The sequence below is a fragment of the Saccopteryx bilineata genome, chromosome 2, assembly GCF_036850765.1.
Source record: "Saccopteryx bilineata isolate mSacBil1 chromosome 2, mSacBil1_pri_phased_curated, whole genome shotgun sequence".
NCBI lineage: Eukaryota > Metazoa > Chordata > Mammalia > Chiroptera > Emballonuridae > Saccopteryx > Saccopteryx bilineata.
In genome coordinates, this window is record NC_089491.1 from 81,054,955 (window position 1) to 81,075,559 (window position 20,605).

The 20,605-nt window shown below is 40.9% G+C and overlaps 1 protein-coding gene across 2 annotated transcripts in view; it reads right to left on the minus strand.

Annotated features, from left to right (window-relative positions):
* Positions 1-20,605, minus strand: part of SLC24A2 (solute carrier family 24 member 2) — a 284,053-nt gene that overhangs the window by 40,830 nt on the left and 222,618 nt on the right. For both annotated transcript variants that reach the window (XM_066257341.1, XM_066257340.1), the window contains 2 exons: positions 4,579-4,677; positions 2,053-2,171 (listed from right to left, as the gene is read on the minus strand). In XM_066257341.1, coding sequence (XP_066113438.1) covers positions 2,053-2,171; positions 4,579-4,677 — 218 coding nt within the window. The remainder of the gene's footprint in view (positions 1-2,052; positions 2,172-4,578; positions 4,678-20,605) is intronic.

Here is a 20,605-nt window from a genome sequence, read left to right on the forward strand (position 1 = left end):
CTACCTCTTCTAAGAAGCTTTTTTACTTTCCTCCTGGAGTTCTTTGTACAAACACTGGGCCATAATAATTTACCTACCACAAATGTTCACTTATTTCCTTATTATTTCCCTGACCACCCCCAGCACTTTATATATGTGTGTGTATGTATGTGTATGTGTGTGTGTGTATATATATAATTTTCATTTTCCCTACACCAAGCTCCTTTAGTTCAGGGACATCTTTCATGGTGTTTATATAGTAAGTATGAACATATAATACAATTTACATTATCTTATATAACTCTCCTAATAACCCTAATCAGGCAGGTAGTATTATTATCTGTACTTTGCAGATGAGGAAACTAAAGTGAGGTTAGACCACTTGTCCCCGGTGGATCTAGAATTTACTACCAGGCTGCTTTGCAGCCAGCAGGCGGGACGGCTCCTCAAAGGTCTGTTTGTCCTTGAGCTCTCAGCATATCAGGTTGGGGTACACATCTGTCTGTCCCCTGTGTGAGAACTGGGGGTCACAGCTTTGCTCAGAGAGGGATCAGCTGGGACTCTCCCTCCCATGTAGCAAGGTGCTCCCTTGTAGGGGGCACAGATGTTGCTCTGCCAGCCAGATGGAGAGGCAGAGCAACCAGGCTGCCCTCCACACACCTGTGACTGTGCCATCCCCAAGGGCAACCAGACTGTGCCATCCCCAAGGGCAACCTTGGAGCCCTGCCTCCTGCTGCCACATGCTGCTTATCCATGTGGACATAAGCCACTCTGCCAGCTCACCCTTGAGCTAATGCGAAGGGACCACAGGGTTCTGGGCAGGAGGCAAGAGCCCAGAAGGCAGAGGATACAAGGGCAGAAATAGCTGCCATTTTTTTATCCTTTCCTTTAGTTATTTATTTTTCCAACTTTATTGAGGTGTAACTGACAAATAAAATCCTATATATGTAAGATGTACAACATGGTGATTTGATATAAGTATACATTGTGAAAAGCATAGCAAAGGAAACAATCAACAAAAAGAAAAGGCAACCTATTAAATGGAAGAAAATATTTGCAAGTTGTATGTTTTAAGAGGTTAACAACCAAAATATATGAAAAGTACTCAACATCTTTATTTTTTATTTTATGTGAAGAAACGCCTTTCACGGATTCCTGCAAGAAGTAAGGGCAACCAGCAATCATTAGCATTTTTTTCCCTAGGAAGTGCCGACTCCCTCTGCTACATAGTGCATTCTGATATAAAGGAGAGAAGCTAGTGCTGGGCTAGATTCACTGTAGTCTGGCTTCTCCTGGAGGGCACTGTACAACTTCTCAGCTCATTGGGAAAATTCTGCCTACAGAAGTGGGTCTGAAACGTTTGGGTAGTGCTACTCAAAGTGTGGTCCTTGAGCTCACAACATCAGAATCGCCTGGGAGCTCATCAGAACTGTGACACTGGGCCCCACCCCAGACATGAAAAATATGAATTTTAACATGATCTCCTAGGAAATTAATAAGCATATTAAAGTTTGAAAAACACTGACCCAAGGTGCCTGATTAAAATGCAAGTTTGGGACTCTGTGCCTTAGAAATTGATTCACTTGATCAGGACGAGATTAGAAATCTAACAAGTATGTATGACCCATTTTTTTTTTTGTTCTGCCTACTTTTCCAAGCAACTCTGCCTTTATAGAGGCAGAGTTGTGTGGTGGAAACAGTAGAGGTGCTATATTCGAACAGTCCTCAGAGCAGATCTCAGCTCCACGACCTACAAGTCAGGTAATCCTGATTAACTACCTCATCTTGCTGAGCTTTAGTTCTACCAAATATAAAATGGAGATGCTAAATGACGATAGCTTCGTCTGTGAGGTTTAAAGGTGATAACATATTGATTTATAAAGTGCCTCACACCAAATCTGTGGCACACAGTACATGTAAATGTTAAGTATTATAACTTTTAGGTCAAACAGCTATCTATTGGCTGTACCACCAAATGGTGGGTCCCAAGGAGACTGTAGGCTCTGGGCTACTTTCCTAGGATAAAAAGTCCCCCCAAACCAGCAGTCCTGAAAAGCAATAAAATTACCCTACCTGGGCTTCTGCAGCTTCGATGCTGTGGGAGAGATTTCCGTTTTGTACAGGTTCTGAAGCATCGCTGGATGGTGTCATTTCAGCTTCTGTGCTGGTGCTGTTTGGGAGCTCGATTTTTTCTGTGACATAATTTGGACACACACAAATAAAGCAAATGGAGTTGATAGGGGTAAGAGCCATGCTGGGAAAAAAAATCCTAAAATACTGGGTCAAGGGAGAAGACGTGGTCTCTGAGGGGCGATAGGCTGGGTTGCACCAATGGCAAAGGTTTGTACCATTCTCTGCCATGCTGTTTAGCATCCCAGCCCTCCTGCTCTCTTTAATGGCTCCGGGTGACAGTGTTCAGGCACCACTGAGGTCTGCCGTGACTGCAGTGGGAGGGGAATGAAACGTTTTCTAGACCTTCTGGCTGTGCCAGAGAAAGTCTTGGACCTCAGGAGATACGAAGCTGTGTGGTTCAGTCTTAGGGTCTCCAGGAGGACTGGAATGCTCCTCAGTATCAGACAGGAGCAGTGTCAGGCTGCCCACAGCGTATCGAAATAGGTTGGCTTTTTTTTTTTTTTTTTTTTTTTTTAGCAACTTCAGAAGAATTAAAAATTTCTCTCACTGGTAAAAATCACTCAAAGTAATATTTGAGAGTTACACAAGAATTGTTGGATTTGAAATAGTTAAATTTTGAAAATTATAAAGAAATATTTATTTACACATTTAGTTGTGCAATAGAGAGGCATACAATATTTATATATGGAAAGCCATAAAAAAAATCAAATTTATTTTACCTTTCCATGTCTTTAGAAGTGGCAGTGATATATATATGATATCCTGAGGTATGTGGCTATGCTGCTTTATCCTAGCATGCTTCATTTATTTAAATTAAAAAGTACTAAGTATGGAAGAATATAAAACCTCTGTGTTGGGTGTTTGTTGGCTGAAGTAATACAACTTTAGGATCAGCCTGCAATGGCCAAACTTGACCGTAGCAAAACAGAATACTGGGTAATAAAATGGAGTTAAGACGGACAAGAAAAGACATGGACAGATAAGAAAAACAACCTCCCAAGCATATTATCTAACCAAGTCTGCTTGCTTTTGCTTGTGACATGTTTTCACATGACAGGGTAAGGTTTCATCACCAAAGAACATGTGGCAATAAATCTTGGACTCAATTTGAAAAACATGGGTCTTGAACATACACTGTTTTTTAGTTACAAAGTTGTTTAGAGACTCAGTCTGCATGGGAAACATCCTGGGAGTTATGTGTCCTACTTCCTCAGGAAGGGTTAAATCCAAGACTGAGGTTAGCCAGTCATCAGGGAAGAAGTAGGATAGAACTCAGGCATCTAAGTCCTGGACTCCAACCTGCCTCATTCCACAAGAATTCCACAAAAATCAGCAAGTGAAGTGGTGCAGAAAAAATAGCACGTGTAACTGAACTTAAATATTACAAGCAAAACTCAGCCTATAAATCAGACTTTTGTGGTGTGGCTTTGAAATTTTATAATGTAAAAGCAAGATATGTTCATTCTAAAAAATTAGTCCAAATTCACAGAAGCATAGAAAAAAATATAATTCATAATCCCAACCTGAAGAAGTAGCTATTATTCATATATTTTAGTGTATGTCCCTCCATTTTTTTCTTTTTTTTTTTCTTACCCAATAGAGTCTTGACTTTTTCTTGGCCAAAGATTTTCCTGAGCTGAAAGTCAGGATAACAGGAGAGGCAGAAACTCTTCTAAGGAGCGGCATGTATTTTGCATTCAAATTTAGTCAGCAGATAATTTTAATATCTTGGGCAGTAGCATTATTTATAGCATAGATCCAGATTTGGTTAAATTTAGTTTGAATTTAGAATTATAGAGCTATATTATAGTTACAGAGAGGAGTGAAATCATGTTTCAAGTTAAAATAAGATGCCTGAATGTCCCAATCTAGTCACATAGGAGCTCAGAAAAAGTCAGCCAGAAAAGACCTGGGCTAGTATTGCTGAATTCATGAGAAAGGGGAGGCTTGTGTCATCTGGTAGGGACCCTGTCACTCAGTTTAGGAGTCACCAAGTGAACCATCCAGTAATTCAGTGGATGTGTCATATGCAATGTCATAGTTATAAAACACGGTTACCAGGCAAGAATTTCAGAAGAGGTACTTTCTTACCTTTTGTTAAACAGTAAATTGTGTGTGTGTGTGTGTGTGTGTGTGTGTGTGTCCTCTTTACGTGCAATCCCTAAAGTAAAATGATTTCCTAGTCTTCAAGGGAGGTGTCTAGTTTAGCAGCTGGTTTTATATTTCAGGTTCCTTGTGGAATCATTTTACTCTTCTTGGAGTTCCATTAGGGTAGGTGACACACAGTGTCTGCTCATGGCTTGTCCCCACCAGGGGAAGTAGACTCTTCCTGCCACTCAGGAAAGGTCTGAGCTGCGAGCTCTGTGTCTGCACTGAGTCAGGAGTGCCTACACTGGGTCCTGCCCTCTGCTCCCCTCCACACACGCACTCCAGGACAGGCATTGGACAAAGTCTCCCTGGACTCACCCACGTGATTGGCAGCCCCATTCTGCCTCTCGTTCTCATCCACCTGGCATTTCTTCTTGGCAATCTTGTGAAGAATTGAAGCCTTTTCTCTGAACCTCCCTGAAGCGAGAGAAAGTGGTGAGAAGGAAACAGGATGAGGAGGAAAACGAAGAGAGGCCTGTGGCAAATGGTGAAGGAATGACAGAGCAGGCCCGTGGCTTCCTTAGTTATGCGGCAGTACAGCAGCGACCACTCCTTCCTGTCCAAGCCAGATGCCCCGTGCCCTGCACAAAGGGCACTTCTTACCTTTACGGCTTCTCCAGCTCACTTTTCTATTTGAAAATCTCAAGCTGCCAGACCATAGACGAAAGGTTTGACTTGGACCTCTTCCCTCTTTCCCAACTGCTTACAAAATAACTGAAAGCACCAATCATTGCTACAACTCCCCCTATTGCTGAGATCCAGAACAAGTCCAAAGATACAGAGCTGCTCCAGAGGCATAGCCATATCTCTGGAATTAAATGTGCATCCCAGAACTGGCCTTGACAATGAAAAGACATGCCCACAGATCCTTTGATTTGACTTTGGTTTCAAATATTTATCATAATTAACTATGTAGTATCTAAACAAGTCGGGAGCATGCATCAAATTAGCTGAGTCAGCTGCAATTACAGCATCAGGGAGGTGAATGATTTCATTTGGAGATTTGGGGAAAAGAATGATCAGCTGAGCCCAGCAAGTAATGTCTGTTGATAATAAGATGCTTAGAGAAGGGTGCTGGAAAACATACTATTCTCAAAGTAATCATTTTAAACAGGGACCACAAGTATAATGCTTTGTTTCTTTTCCATTATTGACAAAATTAATGGGTAAGTGCATGCAGCAAGCAGAGAAAAAAAAAAACATGCAGAAAAGTATATAGATTAGTGACCCATAATACATTTTTCTGTCTTCTTGAATCCTTGATTCTTGCCCCTCCCCTGCCAAGAACATTCAAGGTACCAAAGAGCCTCACTTGAACTGACTAATAATAGCCTAACAGAGTGGCGCAGCGGAAGCGTGCTGGGCCCATAAACTGACTGATAATGGCCTAGATTCATAATATATGTCTCTGAAAACACCATAACCCCTCTGGTTTCCAACTAAGTACTTGCTGGTGGTTGGGCTCTCCAGTAGCTTATTAACAGAGCACCTATTCTACTTTTCTAGTTAGACTAAAACCAAACCACAGCCAAAATGTTTTGTTGCAGAGTCTTCCAGGATGGGGCATGGCAGGTTGATCTCCATTCCAGCCCCCACGGGTGAAAGGCATGGGGTGTGGCCACAGCGGTGACTTGTAGGACTGTTTGGGAGTGACAGAAGCTGTAAGGAAGAATGAAATCAGTTGCTTCCAATGCAGAAAGTGACACAGGACCGAGGCCTTTCTGCTCACAAGCTCCACTAGTCATACTCCTAGAGGACTTGCTCCCCCAAAGACAAACCTCAGTCTAGGGAATGAACGTGCTCCAGAGGACACACTCTCAGAGGAAGTCGGAAAGACAACATTACAGGGCGAAAAGAAGGTCAGCATGTGGCTTGAGCTTCATGAAGAATGAGAAGAAGGATGAAGTGATGGGCATGATGTCCGTCCTTGAGGGATGTTGAAGGTCCATCACGTTGCAAAGTATTCTGAACATAGCTATTTCTATTTATTTTCCAAGGGAAACTCTGGGAAGAAAGGGGGAAACAAAAGAAAGCCTGGGGACTAGGAAAAGGAGGACATAAAAGAAAATAAGAAAGAAAAGAGCAAGGAGAGAAAAAAAAGGAATTGAAGGAAGGAAGAGGTAGATAGGCCGGGCTGTCATTGTCTGGAGGTTGCCCAGGGAGCATAGATGGGACACTTCCTGACTTAAATAAGCCTAAAGAGAGGTACTTCTTATGGAAGGGCACTCCAATAAATGCTCAAATCATCTTCTGAAAAGCCCGGAAGAGAAAGAAGGAAGTTCTGAAACTTTATAGATGATGCTTCCACTACTGAAACTGTTCAGTGGCCTCAGGGTCATTCTTTGAACTTGGAACATTCAGCAGCATTATGAAATAAACGTGATCAATAATTGCTATTTTATTTTTTATTTATTTATTTATTTTTTTAAATAAATTTTTATTAATGGTAATGGGATGACATTAATAAATCAGGGTACATATATTCAAAGAAAACATGTCTAGGTTATTTTGTCATCAAATTATGTTGCAAACCCCTCGCCCAAAGTCAGATTATCCTCCATCACCCTCTATCTAGTTCTCTGTGCCCCTCCCCCTCCCCCTAACTCTCTCCCTCCCTCCCTCCCATGTCCTCCCTCTCCCCCCACCCTTGGTAACCACCACACTCTTGTCCATGTCCCTTAGTCTCATTTTTATGTTCCACCAATGTATGGAATCATGTAGTTCTTGTTTTTTTCTGATTTACTTATTTCACTCCTTATAATGTTATCAAGATCCCACCATTTTGCTGTAAATGATCTGATGTCATCATTTCTTATGGCTGAGTAGTATTCCATAGTGTATATGTGCCACATCTTCTTTATCCAGTCTTCTATTGAAGGGCTTTTTGGTTGTTTCCATGTCTTGGCCACTGTGAACAGTGCTGCAATGAACATGGGGCTACATGTGTCTTCACGTATCAATGTTTCTGAGGTTTTGGGGTATATACCCAGTAGAGGGATTGCTGGGTCATAAGGTAGTTCTATTTGCAGTTTTTTGAGGAACCACCATACTTTCCTCCATAATGGTTGTACTACTTTACAGTCCCACCAACAGTGAATGAGGGTTCCTTTTTCTCCACAGCCTCTCCAACATTTGCTATTACCCGTCTTGTTGATAATAGCTAATCTAACAGGAGTGAGGTGGTATCTCATTGTAGTTTTGATTTGCATTTCTCTAATAACTAATGAAGCTGAGCATCTTTTCATATATCTGTTGGCCATTTGTATCTCTTCCTGGGAGAAGTGTCTGTTCATGTCCTCTTCCCATTTTTTTATTGGATTGTTTGTTTGTTTGTTTGTTGTTGAGTTTTATGAGTTCTTTGTAAATTTTGGATATTAGGCCCTTATCTGAGCTGTCGTTTGAAAATATCAGTTCCCATATAGTTGGCTGTCTGTTTATTTTGATATCAGTTTCTCTTGCTGAGCAAAAACTTTTAATTCTGATGTAGTCCCATTCATTTATCTTTGCCTTCACTTCTCTTGCCATTGGAGTCAAGTTCATAAAATGTTCTTTAAAACCCAGGTCCATGATTTTAGTACCTATGTCTTCTTCTATGTACTTTATTGTTTCAGGTCTTATATTTAGGTCTTTGATCCATTTTGAATTAATTTTAGTACACGGGGACAGGCTGTAGTCGAGTTTCATTCTTTTGCATGTGGCTTTCCAGTTTTCCCAACACCATTTGTTGAAGAGGCTTTCTTTTCTCCATTGTGTGTTGTTGGCCCCTTTATCAAAGATTATTTGACCATATATCTGTGGTTTTATTTCTGGGCTTTCTATTCTGTTCCATTGGTCTGAGTGTCTATTTTTCTGCCAATACCATGCTGTTTTGATTATCGTGGCCCTATAATATAGTTTAAAGTCAGGTATTGTAATGCCCCCAGCTTCATTCTTTTTCCTTAGGATTGTTTTGGCTATTCGGGGTTTTTTATAGTTCCATATAAATCTGATGATTTTTTGTTCCATTTCTTTAAAAAATCTCATAGGGATTTTGATGGGAATTGCATTAAATTTGTATATTGCTTTGGGTAATATGGCCATTTTGATTATATTTATTCTTCCTATCCAAGAACAAGGAATATTTTTCCATCTCATTGTATCTTTTTCGATTTCCCTTAACAATGCTTTGTAATTTTCATTATATAGGTCCTTTACGTTCTTTGTTATGTTTATTCCTAGGTATTTTATTTTTTTTGTTGCAATCGTGAAGGGGATTATTTTTTTGAGTTTGTTTTCTAATATTTTATTGTTGGCATATAGAAAGGCTATGGACTTTTGTATGTTAATTTTGTATCCTGCGACCTTACTGTATTCGTTTATTGTTTCTAATAATCTTTTTGTGGAGTCCTTCGGGTTTTCGATGTATAGGATCATATCATCAGCAAAAAGTGATAGCTTTACTTCTTCTTTTCCGATATGGATGCCTTTTATTTCTTTGTCTTGTCTGATTGCTCTGGCCAGAACTTCTAGCACCACGTTGAATAAGAGTGGAGAGAGTGGACAACCCTGTCTTGTTCCTGATTTAAGGTAGAAAGTCCTCAGTTTTATGCCGTTTAATAGGATGTTGGCTGATGGTTTATCATATATGGCCTTTATCATGTTGAGATATTTTCCTTCTATACCCATTTTGTTGAGAGTCTTAAACATAAAATTTTGTTGTATTTTATCAAAAGCCTTTTCTGCATCTATTGATAAGATCATGTGGTTTTTGTTCTTTGTTTTGTTGATATGGTGTATTACATTAACCGTTTTGCGTATGTTGAACCATTCTTGAGATTCTGGGATGAATCCCACTTGATCATGATGTATTATTTTTTTAATATGTTGTTGTATTCGGTTTGCCAGTATTTTGTTTAGTATTTTAGCATCTGTATTCATTAGAGATATTGGTCTGTAGTTTTCTTTCTTTGTGCCATCCTTGCCTGGTTTTGGTATGAGGGTTATGTTGGCCTCATAAAATGTGTTTGGAAGTATTGCTTCTTCTTCAATTTTTTGGAAGACTTTGAGTAGAATAGGAACCAAGTCTTCTTTGAATGTTTGATAGAATTCACTAGTATAACCGTCTGGGCCTGGACTTTTATTTTTGGGGAGATTTTTAATAGTTTTTCTATTTCCTCCCTGCTGATTGGTCTGTTTAGGCTTTCTGCTTCTTCATGACTCAGTCTAGGAAGGTTGTATTGTTCTAGGAATTTATCCATTTCTTCTAGATTGTTGTATTTGGTGGCATATAATTTTTCATAGTATTCTACAATAATTCTTTGTATATCTATGATGTCTGTGGTGATCTCTCCTCTTTCATTTTGGATTTTATTTATTTGAGTCCTGTGTCTTTTTTCCTTGGTGAGTCTTGCCAAGGGTTTGTCAATTTTGTTGATCTTTTCAAAGAACCAGCTCCTTGTTTTATTGATTTTTTCTATAGTTTTTCTGTTCTCTATTTCATTTATTTCTGCTCTGATTTTTATTATCCCCTTTCTTCGGCTGGTTTTGGGTTGTCTTTGTTCTTCTTTTTCTAGTTCCTTAAGGTGTGAAGTTAAGTGGTTTACTTCGGCTCTCTCTTGTTTGTTCATATAGGCCTGAAGTGATATGAACTTTCCTCTTATTACTGCTTTTGCTGCATCCCAGAGATTCTGATATGTCGTATTTTCATTTTCATTTGTCTGTATATATCTTTTGATTTCTGCGTTTATTTCTTCTTTGACCCATTCATTTTTTAGAAGTATGTTGTTTAGTTTCCACATTTTTGTGGGTTTTTCCCCCTCTTTTTTGCAGTTGAATTCTAGTTTCAAGGCTTTATGATCAGAAAATATGCTTGGTACAATTTCAATTTTTCTAAATTTGCTGATATTGTCTTTGTGGCCCAACATATGGTCAATTCTTGAGAATGTTCCATGTACACTAGAGAAAAATGTATACTCTGTCGCTTTGGGATGAAGTGTCCTGTAGATGTCTATCATATCCAGGTGTTCTAGTATTTCGTTTAAGGCCACTATATCTTTATTGATTCTCTGTTTGGATGACCGATCTAGAGCCGTCAGCGGTGTATTGAGGTCTCCAAGTATGATTGTATTTTTGTTAGTTTTTGTTTTAAGGTCAATAAGTAGCTGTCTTATATATTTTGGGGCTCCTTGGTTTGGTGCATATATATTAAGGATTGTTATGTCTTCTTGATTCATCTTCCCCTTAATCATTATGAAATGACCATTTTTGTCTCTGAGTACTTTTTCTGTCTTGTAGTCAGCATTATTAGATATGAGTATTGCTACGCCTGCTTTTTTTTGGGTGTTGTTTGCTTGGAGTATTGTTTTCCAGCCTTTCACTTTGAATTTGTTTTTATCCTTGTTGCTTAGATGTGTTTCTTGTAGGCAGCATATAGTTGGATTTTCTTTTTTAATCCATTCTGCTACTCTGTGTCTTTTTATTGGTAAGTTTAATCCATTTACATTTAGTGTAATTATTGACACTTGTGGGTTCCCTACTGCCATTTTATAAATTGCTTTCTTTTAGTTTTGTATCTAGTTTGATTCTTCTCTTTTGTTTTTCTATCATTTGTTTTTGTTTGTTTGTGTTCCATACTTCTTTCCTCTGTTGCTACCTTTTTTAAGTCAAGTGTTTTTGTGGTGGTTTTTTTAAGGGTGGTTACCATTAAGTAATGAAAAAGGTACCTACCATATTCATTGTAGTACCCTATCTTATAAGTATTTCTGCACTCCATCATCCTTTGCTACTGTTAATCTCCATCCTCTCCCCCCTTTTTTTCCTTTGTTGTCACAGTTTAAGTTTGGTTTTATTGTGTTCTTGGTGGAGCTGTTACTTGTGGTGTTGTTTTCTTTTGTTCTTTGAATCTGGTTGGAAAACCCTCTTTAGTATTTCCTGGAGTGGGGGCTTTCTGTTGATAAATTCTCTCATCTTTTCTGTATTTGTGAATGTTTTTTATATCTCCTTCATATTTGAAGGATAGCTTTGATGGGTATAGTATTCTTGGCTGAAAGTTCCTCTCTTTCAGGGCTTTAAATATTGGGGTCCACTCTCTTCTAGCTTGTAGAGTTTCTGCTGAGAAATCTGATGATAAATAATTGCTATTTTAAAATGATATATAAGATAATAATAAAGCAAGAAAGCATTCAAAAGAGAAAACAAATAAGCCTGTGGAAATAAAACCTGAAATTACCCAAATGATGCCCGAAAGTCATGAATCATGGGAGAGAAAGATATTTGATAGAAACTAGCTGCTTGCATATTGCTTGTGGTTTCAAGAACTTTTTCAGAGCTTAGATATATATTAGAAAAAAAATGATTACAAAAGAGACCCAAAAGCACAGTCTCGGAAATATCACAGCAATGGTCACTGTCATGCATGGGCTGGCTTTCCCAAATTCTCTAAAGGAGGGCTGGGAGAATAGGGTAGGAAATGATTTGCAGAATTGGGATTTCATAGGCTCTCAAACACTGTGACAGGACATCAAGGCTTTGGCGGACTATCACCACTTTTCCCACTGCACCTGGATTTTCTATGCAATTGAAAGGTGGTGGGGATCGGCCTTATTTGTTTATTCATCGGGTTTAACCCGAGGGACCTGCCATGAGGCAGAGCTGTAGAGGCTGTCTGGGAGCCAGCTCCTCCACCCACTTCTTCAACTTTAATGCAACCTTTGTCCCAGTTAGTGTGACCTGATTACAACCCTGCCTTCTGCGATGCTGACAACAGCTGTTCTGCAGCCTAAAAGGAGTTTCTTTTAAAGATGGGTTTCTAGAAAAGCAGCAGTTGAAAGCCCACCTTCAGAATTTAGCATGCAGGCGTGCTCCCTGAGCGTGGTAGGGTAGAACCTGACAAGCAAGTCATGCCCATTCCAGACCAACAGATACTCCTGGGATTGGCACTGGGCACCTTCTGAGAGAAGCTGTGAGGAAGAGGTCAATAGGACAAGAGTGAGTATGAGGTTCCCAGGACAGAAGCCATCACAGAACCTGTGATTCTCAAAGTGACCCTTGGGGTCAGAAAGCATGGCACCTTGAGGACCTGTGGAGCTTGAGGCCACAAGTTGGGGAGAACACCAAGCAGGGTGTGTGTGCGGGGACAGCACAATGTTGTGATCAAATAGATGTGACAGTAGAGGCATGTAGATCTGAGTTGAAGCCCTGCCTCCTTTACTTGTTTTGCTGGGTGAGTTTTGGTAAGTTCTTGAGTATTTCTAAGCTTCAGTTTTCCCGTTAAATAAGGATCCCAATGGCATTGGCTCATTAGTCAAACGCACAGTTTAAGTGAGAAAATGTGTGTAAGGAGCTTATCACAATGCCTGGCATTGGAAGAAATCTGTAAATAGAAGGAAAAAGAAAGATAAATTAAGAAAAAGCTCAGGGGCAAGGGCGACACGGCTTTGAGTTGCTCTAGGAGAATTCTTGACATCTTCCCTTTCCTCAACCCGCACTTGCAGGATTGTGCAATTAGCCGTGTCCTGGCCTGACGGACAGTTTCAGCATCCCGGGGGCCTTCTTGGCTTGGGGTTGAGGTTTCAGTGAGTCCTTCAAAGTCAGTTCCAAAACTGATTAGGGAAAGGATCACTTTATATCTTCCCGAAATGGAGAAAGTCAAGGCGATGGAGCTGGCCTTCTGTGTTTTAAACATTGATATATTTCCAATATTAAAAAGAAAAGATAGTGACCAGCCCTTTTCTCATCCCCTGTGCGGGCAGAGCACAGGCAGGGATCTACTGCAGTTGCACCATGGACTTGGGTCGGCTCTAAAGAACTTCTTGACTTTTAACTTCCAGAATTTTAACTCCTTTGTGTCTCAGGCTCTGATTTTTAAAATGAGGTCATAAGAACACCTGCTTCACACAGTTGTTGGAAGGTTCAATGCCTTAACACACACCAGGGATTTAGATGGTCACTGACACAGCAAATGTTCAAGCATTTACTCAGAAAGGGTTATTATTATGAGAGTGACCAACAGGACATTCTTCCCATAAATTACTGAAAACAAAAATAAATTGATATTCGACATAGAACTGTTTCTTAGCAGCTTCAGGTGCAGGAGACCTAGGTGGTAAAGGGATTGCTGTGATATGTTATTTTATGCTCAGATTTTGTGTTGGTGTCAAGGTTGATGCAAACCCAGAGGGCGAGATCTAAGAAACAACTGTAGCCTTGTGCTGGGGGATAAAGAATCAAGATATATTTGAGTACGTTTTTTTTTAAGGTGAGAGGAGGGGAGATAGTGAGACAGACTCCCGCATGTGCCCCAATCAGGATCCACCTGGCCGATGTGCGAGTACTAAGCTATCCTCAGTGTCCAGGACCGATGCTCAGACCAACCTAGCTACTGGCTGTGAGAGGAGATGAGGAAGGGGGAGAGGAAGGAAAGGAGAAGCAGATGGTCACTTCTCATGTGTGCCCTCATGTGTGGGGATCAAACTTGGGACATCCGGATGCCAGGCCGACACTCTCTCCACTGTGCCTGCTGGCCAGGGCCTTTGAGTACTTTTCAAATTGAATGAGTGATTTTTAAAGCAGGGTTTAAGGCAACCTTAAAAAAATACTTTGTTTCAGTGTAAACCCTTAAAGCCGTTGTATTTTTATTGAGCCACAGATATTTGTATACTTAAAATCTCAGAATAGCAAATTCTGCTTAATTCATGAGCACCTATGTCTAAACCTAGTTCACAACTTTAATACAGTTTACCTTGGTCTGCAATTTGCAAAAGAATGCCAACTGAGTGCACCCAGGAGAGAGGAGAGTGTGTGTTGAAGGGAATGGAGGAAAATGTGGAAGGAAAAGATCAAAGCCTAAGGGCCGAATGGGAATAAGAACAGATTTTGAAAAACAACCAGGAATCAAAATCTTTGACTCAATCACTCTGACGTCAGACGGAAGCCCCAAGCAGCCTCGCAAAATAACCTTTGGGGGCTCTGTTCGCTCTAAGGAAATTAATTTTGCTTCTGTTCTGCTGTTAATGAGCTAAAATGACCCCTGGAAATTCCTTTACATCTTTTCCACCACGCCTGTAATAGGCAGTGTCACAGTGGGATGGTGATCAGATCAGCCCCCGACTGACAAAGAACAATCGGAGCACAGGGCACAGGAGAGATGGGACGAGAGGGACAGACAGATGCAAAGGGCATGCCCATGTACACACCCACGAACATACCTTGGTTGGGGAGAAGAAGAGAAAAAGATGAAACAGAAGGGGAAACTTGAAAATAGCGTATTTGAATCTATTTTTGTGTTTTTAGTTCTGCCTTTTCTGCCTGTCTCTGTAGTTAAAGGCTTGGCAGCAGTTTAAAAAGCAAAAGTGCACCTGAACTTTCCTTCTGTTTATTCCCTGCCCCCGCCCCTTTTTCTGGAAGCATAGACTTTACTCAGATCCTCCATCATGTATCTGAGAAGTCATGCAACAGAACTGATGTGGCAGCCCGCCGACACTGACCTTGGGCTCTTCCGGACTCCTTTCTCGCACCCCTGATGCAAACCATTAGCAAACCTGCTGTTTCTCTGTTTATACTTTAAACAATATTTCTGAACCTGACCCTCCCCCCCCACTCCTACCCAACCAGAATCAGGTCTGGTAGGAATAATTCTGCTAGTCTCCTAACTAGTCTCCCCTTCCACCTTTACCTCTGCATCCTCCAGGCTGATCTCATCCCAGCACCCTTGGGAATCAGTCACTCAGATCATGCCACCAGTCTCTGTGCAAAATCCCGCCGTGGCTCCCCAGGTTGAAGTGAGAGCTAATGTCTCCACAAAGACTGGTGAAACCCACCCAGACCACCCTACTGCGTCTCCTTCCACTTGCCCAGGCACCCTGCTCCAGCCATATTGGCCTCTTGGCTATTTCTGGAAAACACTGTACACTCTCCCACTTCAGGGCCATGGCATTTGCTGGCTCCCCTCACCTGAAATGTTCTTCCTCCGTAAACCCACTAGACTCACTCTCTCAACGTCTATCAGAGTTTATTCAAATGCCATCTCATCGAGACTTCTCTGTGCAGCCTATTTCCATTTGCAGCTTCTCTCAGCATCTCCTGTCCTCATATATTTTCTCTGAAGCAGTTGTCATCCTCTAATATACTATATCATTATTACTCTTGTTTGTCTGCTGCTTTTCATCAGTAGCCAAGCTCCAGGAGGGCAGGGATTTCCACAGGTTTTGTTAACTGTTGCACCCCCAGCACCCAGTAGGGCTCAATAAATCTTGTGTTTGTTGTGGTTTCCAGGCAAATGGGTGAGGTTATTATAACTCTTTAACATGCTTCTTGTTGGCTAATGACCCAAAGTAAATCCTTTCAGGTCTACCCAAGCCCATGGGCCCAGTGTGCCTGAGAGTCCACATGACCCCAGGAACTTTCTGGAAGTAAATAGGAGAACGTGGGGTGGACCAGATATTCATATTTCAGAGGTGGGAGACAGAGAGGCGCACCAGTCACCCACTGCCTGCACATTGCCAGGGCTACAAGGTGAGGGCTGGAGGGAACCTCTGAGTGAGAGGGGAGGGGGGAGGTGCACTGAGCACAGCAGAGGGCAGAGCAGGAAAGCTTTGGCCCCTCCTTCTTTATTAAGATGCTGATTTGCTAAGGCCTAAATGAAGACCCAACCTGAAGCTTTCTCTACCCGTCCCCACATTCCTCCTTCCCAAGTGGAAATCCATCATTCTCATGGCACTTTGACTGGATTCCTGCTATAGCCCTTACTTCAGCTTGCTACCTACATGTCTGATTTCCCCACTAGAGGGCAGGTTTCTCCGGAGAAGGGACCTTCTCCGCCTTCTCTGAGACCCTCAAGATATGTCTTAGAATAATGTTGGCACATCATATACACCCACTGAATTACAGCGAAGCTCCCCTGGGCAGTCTGAGCTTTTCTTTCAAGTCAGTACAAACCACAGTCTTCCACTCTGCAAATATTAACCAGAGCTGTGTGGTGGACCAGGCAGTGTTTGGTGAGTAAGGCAGATTCAGAGGTGCCCTTGTAGAGTTTACAGTCTACAGACAGAGACAGACAAGAAACAGGGCTTAAGATTCATGCTCTGATGGTGGGGCCCTCTCAAGAGGGTACGGAAACTCACAGAATAGTGAGAGGTTCACAAATGAAGACACTACCTAGCAGCTTGAAGGGATAAACTCCTTTTCCGTTCTATAAACTGTCCTCAGAGGGCAGCCGATTCACCTCATAGGATCTGGTCTGATTATTATTTTTAAAAGCTAAACATTAAATATAATAATTTCATCTTAAATAAAAAACTCCTAGAACACAGAGTTCATTTATCCTTAAATCTATTTTTGAAGAACATCCTCTAAATTATTTTTTCTAATTTTTGTAAAGCATCATGTAAAACCATTTATTATAGGACTCCAATGATAAGAATATAAATTAAACTAGTATTGTAATGAACTATTTTATAAGCTGTCTTTAGTAAATGTTTTATGAATGTACCACCTAATACAAATGATTAACATAATTTAATTGTAGTTATATTTATAGACATAATCAAAAGACTAGTTCCTATAATTAATGAGACTATATACATAATTGTATCTCAAGTGGTGGCCAAACACATATGATAAAATGAAGCAGCCAGATTTCCTTATTAAGAATTTTAAAAATAATTTTTCATAATAACCTTTGGAGTCATGTATAAAGAACAGGTCTGTCAATGTGTGAATTGGTTCTGTGATCTCCTCTGGTGGGGGTCACTTTATCATTGGAAATATCAGAGTACTTTCATAAACATTTTGGAAGATTTCCAGTGTTTTTGAAAGCTGACATCTTAAAGATCAATATTTTGTCCTTCCTTCCCACTTCTTTCCTCCCTGGGGACTTTGCCTAATTCATCATCTTCAAATTTCAATCCATTCCTTCCCCATCAGCACAAAATCATGGTCAAGTCTCTCTCCACTTTCCCCTGAATACAGGTTTCTGCTGGTGCTACCCCTTTCTCCTTCCCTTCACAGTCAAGCCTCCGGAAAGATAGGTCTGTGCCAGTGCCTCCGCGTCCTACTGCTCCTTTCTCCCACTACTTAACTCTGCATGCACATGGCATATGTCAGCACAATGCCACTAAATCTACCTTTGGCCACTTTTGCATCCTTGTGATTGGATGGCTCAGTGGCATCTTATATTCCTCACCCCTCTGTTTGAAATCCTCTTTAATTTTCTTTCTTTCTTTCTCTTTCTTTCTTTCTTTCTTTCTTTCTTTCTTTCTTTCTTTCTTTCTTTCTTTCTTTCTTTCTTTCTTTCTTTCTTTTACAGAGACAGAGAGAAAGAGTCAGAGAGAGAGACAGATAGGGACAGACAGACAGGAAGGAAGAGAGATGAGAAGCGTCAATTTTTGGTTGCGGCATCTTAGTTGTTCACTGATTGCTTTCTCATATGTGCCTTAACTGGGGACTACAGCAGACCAAGTGAACCCTTGCTCAAGCTAGTGACCTTGGGGTTTCGAACCTGGGTCCTCTGCATCCAGTCCAACACTCTATCCACTGCGCCACTGCCTGGTCAAGTTCTTCTTTGATTTTCAAGGACTCCCTAGGACGTGCCTTCAATTGCATTTTTCCTCAGGGCCCCCTCCTTGCTGTCTTCCTCACTCCTTGCATTCTCCCAAAGAACCCAAAGGACCCCTACCTGAGTGTTGGAGATTCCCAAATTCAGATCTCTGGCTCAGATCGTCTTATCCAATGGACTTCCGGACATCTACACTTGGAAGTCCCTCTGATGGTTAAACTCCACATGCCTCAAACCCACAGGCCATCCTCCTTCCTAGGCTCTTCTGCTTGTGTTTTCTTTTGGTGGTTTCCATGTGCCCAGTATTTCTAGCCATCTCTCACCCTCATCCAACTAGTTGCCAAGTCCTTTTTGACTCTACCTTTGTACACATTAGAGCCAACCTCTCCAGACTGGATTCTGGTTATAGCCTCTTAGTTGGTATTCCAGTGTTAAATCACATTGCTGGCATCCCTCCTATTTATCTTTCAAGGGCTTGGAATGCTCCACACTTCTTATCTGCTTGTCTTATTCCTTTTTAAGACTCTGCTTTAGGCATCTTATCTTTCAGGAAGCTTTCCCTCAGCCCTTTTCCTGGGCGGGCAGACCCCTCAACACGCTTCTCTGTCATAGCATCCCGGCCCTGTCCTCCCATAGAAGTTATCACAGAGCCGTGAGAAGTTTGGCTGACCCTCCCTGGTGGTCCCTCATGGAGAGGGATGCTGTTTTTCTCTCATCCATCCCCTCAGTGCTTACTTCCTAGGCTGGTCCTTAACAAGTATTTATAAAGATAACAACACAAAAAACAAAGAAGGAAATGTGTGTGTGTGTGTGTGTGTGTGTGTGTATGTGTGTGTGTGTGTGTGTGTGTATTTCAGGTGCTTGGAGTGCTTGCTGGATGAAAACCTATTCAGAGTTTCTGATCCCTTCTGGGGCAGAAAACGAGGGAAGGACCAGAGCACACTGCAGAGAACGCACCGGACTCCCTTCTTTGTTAATGCTGTGATTAAGTTTTCAAAGTCTAATAGTGTTTACAGTTAATTGCCTGTTGAGACTCTGGTTTTTTTTTTTTTTTAAACAGATAATCAATCAAGGTCAGGCAAAACTGAAATTTTACAAACCAGAAAACTCACAGCAGGTATCAGATGGCAGCAGACGCTGCTTCAGCAAAAGGGCCAATTTACCGACCTTAGCTGGGGCTGACACTGCTTGAGAGCTAATGTTCTTTATCATTTTAGGTCACCTGCTTTGTTATTTTAGGAACTTAATTTTCTGAACAAGTCTATCTCATATATACAGATACAAATGGCTCACACACAGAGATTCTCAAAGGGGTTTGTTTGATCTCAGTTTAGGAGTTCTAGGCCAGGTAGGGGCTTTCAGATAAAAGGTTTGAATGAACGTCCTCCTCTTGTTCCCATGCCTGGCACCCTGTGGATATCTGTCAGGAAAATGAATAAAGAATCACTTTACTAGGGCAGGACTCAGATCTCAAGATTTGCCAACATCAAGCCCCATTACCACTTGGCTGGAAAGATCTCTTCTGAGTCAGTTTGTCAAAGTCCATTTCTTGGATATATCTCTCTGCAAATGAGTTGTGATATTAATCTATTCATTTGGACAGAGTCTGGATTTGTTCACAGCAAATAGTGGGTGCTCAATAAATCTGCATTATATGTAAAAAACAAAACTTAAAAAAAGTTTTCATATGAGTCTATGTATTACTGAATTGTTTAGCATGATGCAAAGCGAGAGGTTTTAGACATGGCTAACATTTATTCAGTAATAGCCACTATATTATGTGCATACATTACCTCCTGTCACCTGGATTTCATGTGTTGAGGAATCATCAGTTAAGCCAAATTTCTATTTTCTGGGTTTTTTTTTTGAATCTTCAACTTTACATTACAAACTGATGCTTGTCTATCCATTTGAAATGTGGGTTTTTAACAGAAGTGTGAACACATGCTGAGAGTTCTTAACTAAATGACTGAAGGCTCAGTGGCCCATGACTAAAATGAGATGATTCATTTCATTTCAGATTGAATCAAAAGAGAAACATACCATGCTTAATTGAACATGTTAACTTCCTGGTAAAAGAGATCCTCACTTTTTTTTTTTAAAAAAAGAAAGCTTCATGGGGGTGGGAAATTATATTATTAATATATATATAATAACAGTATTCAAGTCTGACTGATGAAGGCATCAACATTTTCAGCTCTAGGGATGTCAGAAATAGACAAAAAGAAGCATCCACCATTTGCCTTCTGCTGCCACTTAACACCTTCTACATATGCAGTGTGGCAAAATCTGCCTTTACTTGCCAGGTCCAATCTTTCTGCTTTTACTGCTGACAGTTTAGATCATGAAAATAAGATGCAATGAAGTTTGAAAAGCTGGATGTATTCTAATTAGAAGACTTCCTTGGTCCTGGTTCTCAGGAAGACCACACAGCTGGTTTGGTCTTTCTGCTAGATTTGAAGCTGGTTACTAGCTGGTTAGTCTGGTTATGCATACACACTGGGCTGCTGTCTTCCTAAGATCCAGCTCCAGGGAGATACTTGTAAGAATACATCTCTAAAAAAAGTAATGTGATTAATAACTGATGAGTTAAATACATATATTTTTTGGTTAAGGCCCAGACTTACAAAGAGCATCTGTTCCCAAGAACTCAGAAAAACCTCTGGTTATGGAGAGTTGGATTGGATGAGTTAAACCATAAATTTGGAATGAATGAAACAGCATGGTACTGAAAATGGTGTCTGTGCACAGCAGGGCTCCTGCTTTGGTAACTGGAAGGTTAGAAAGGTAACTTGTAGTGTGCTGCTCAGACCT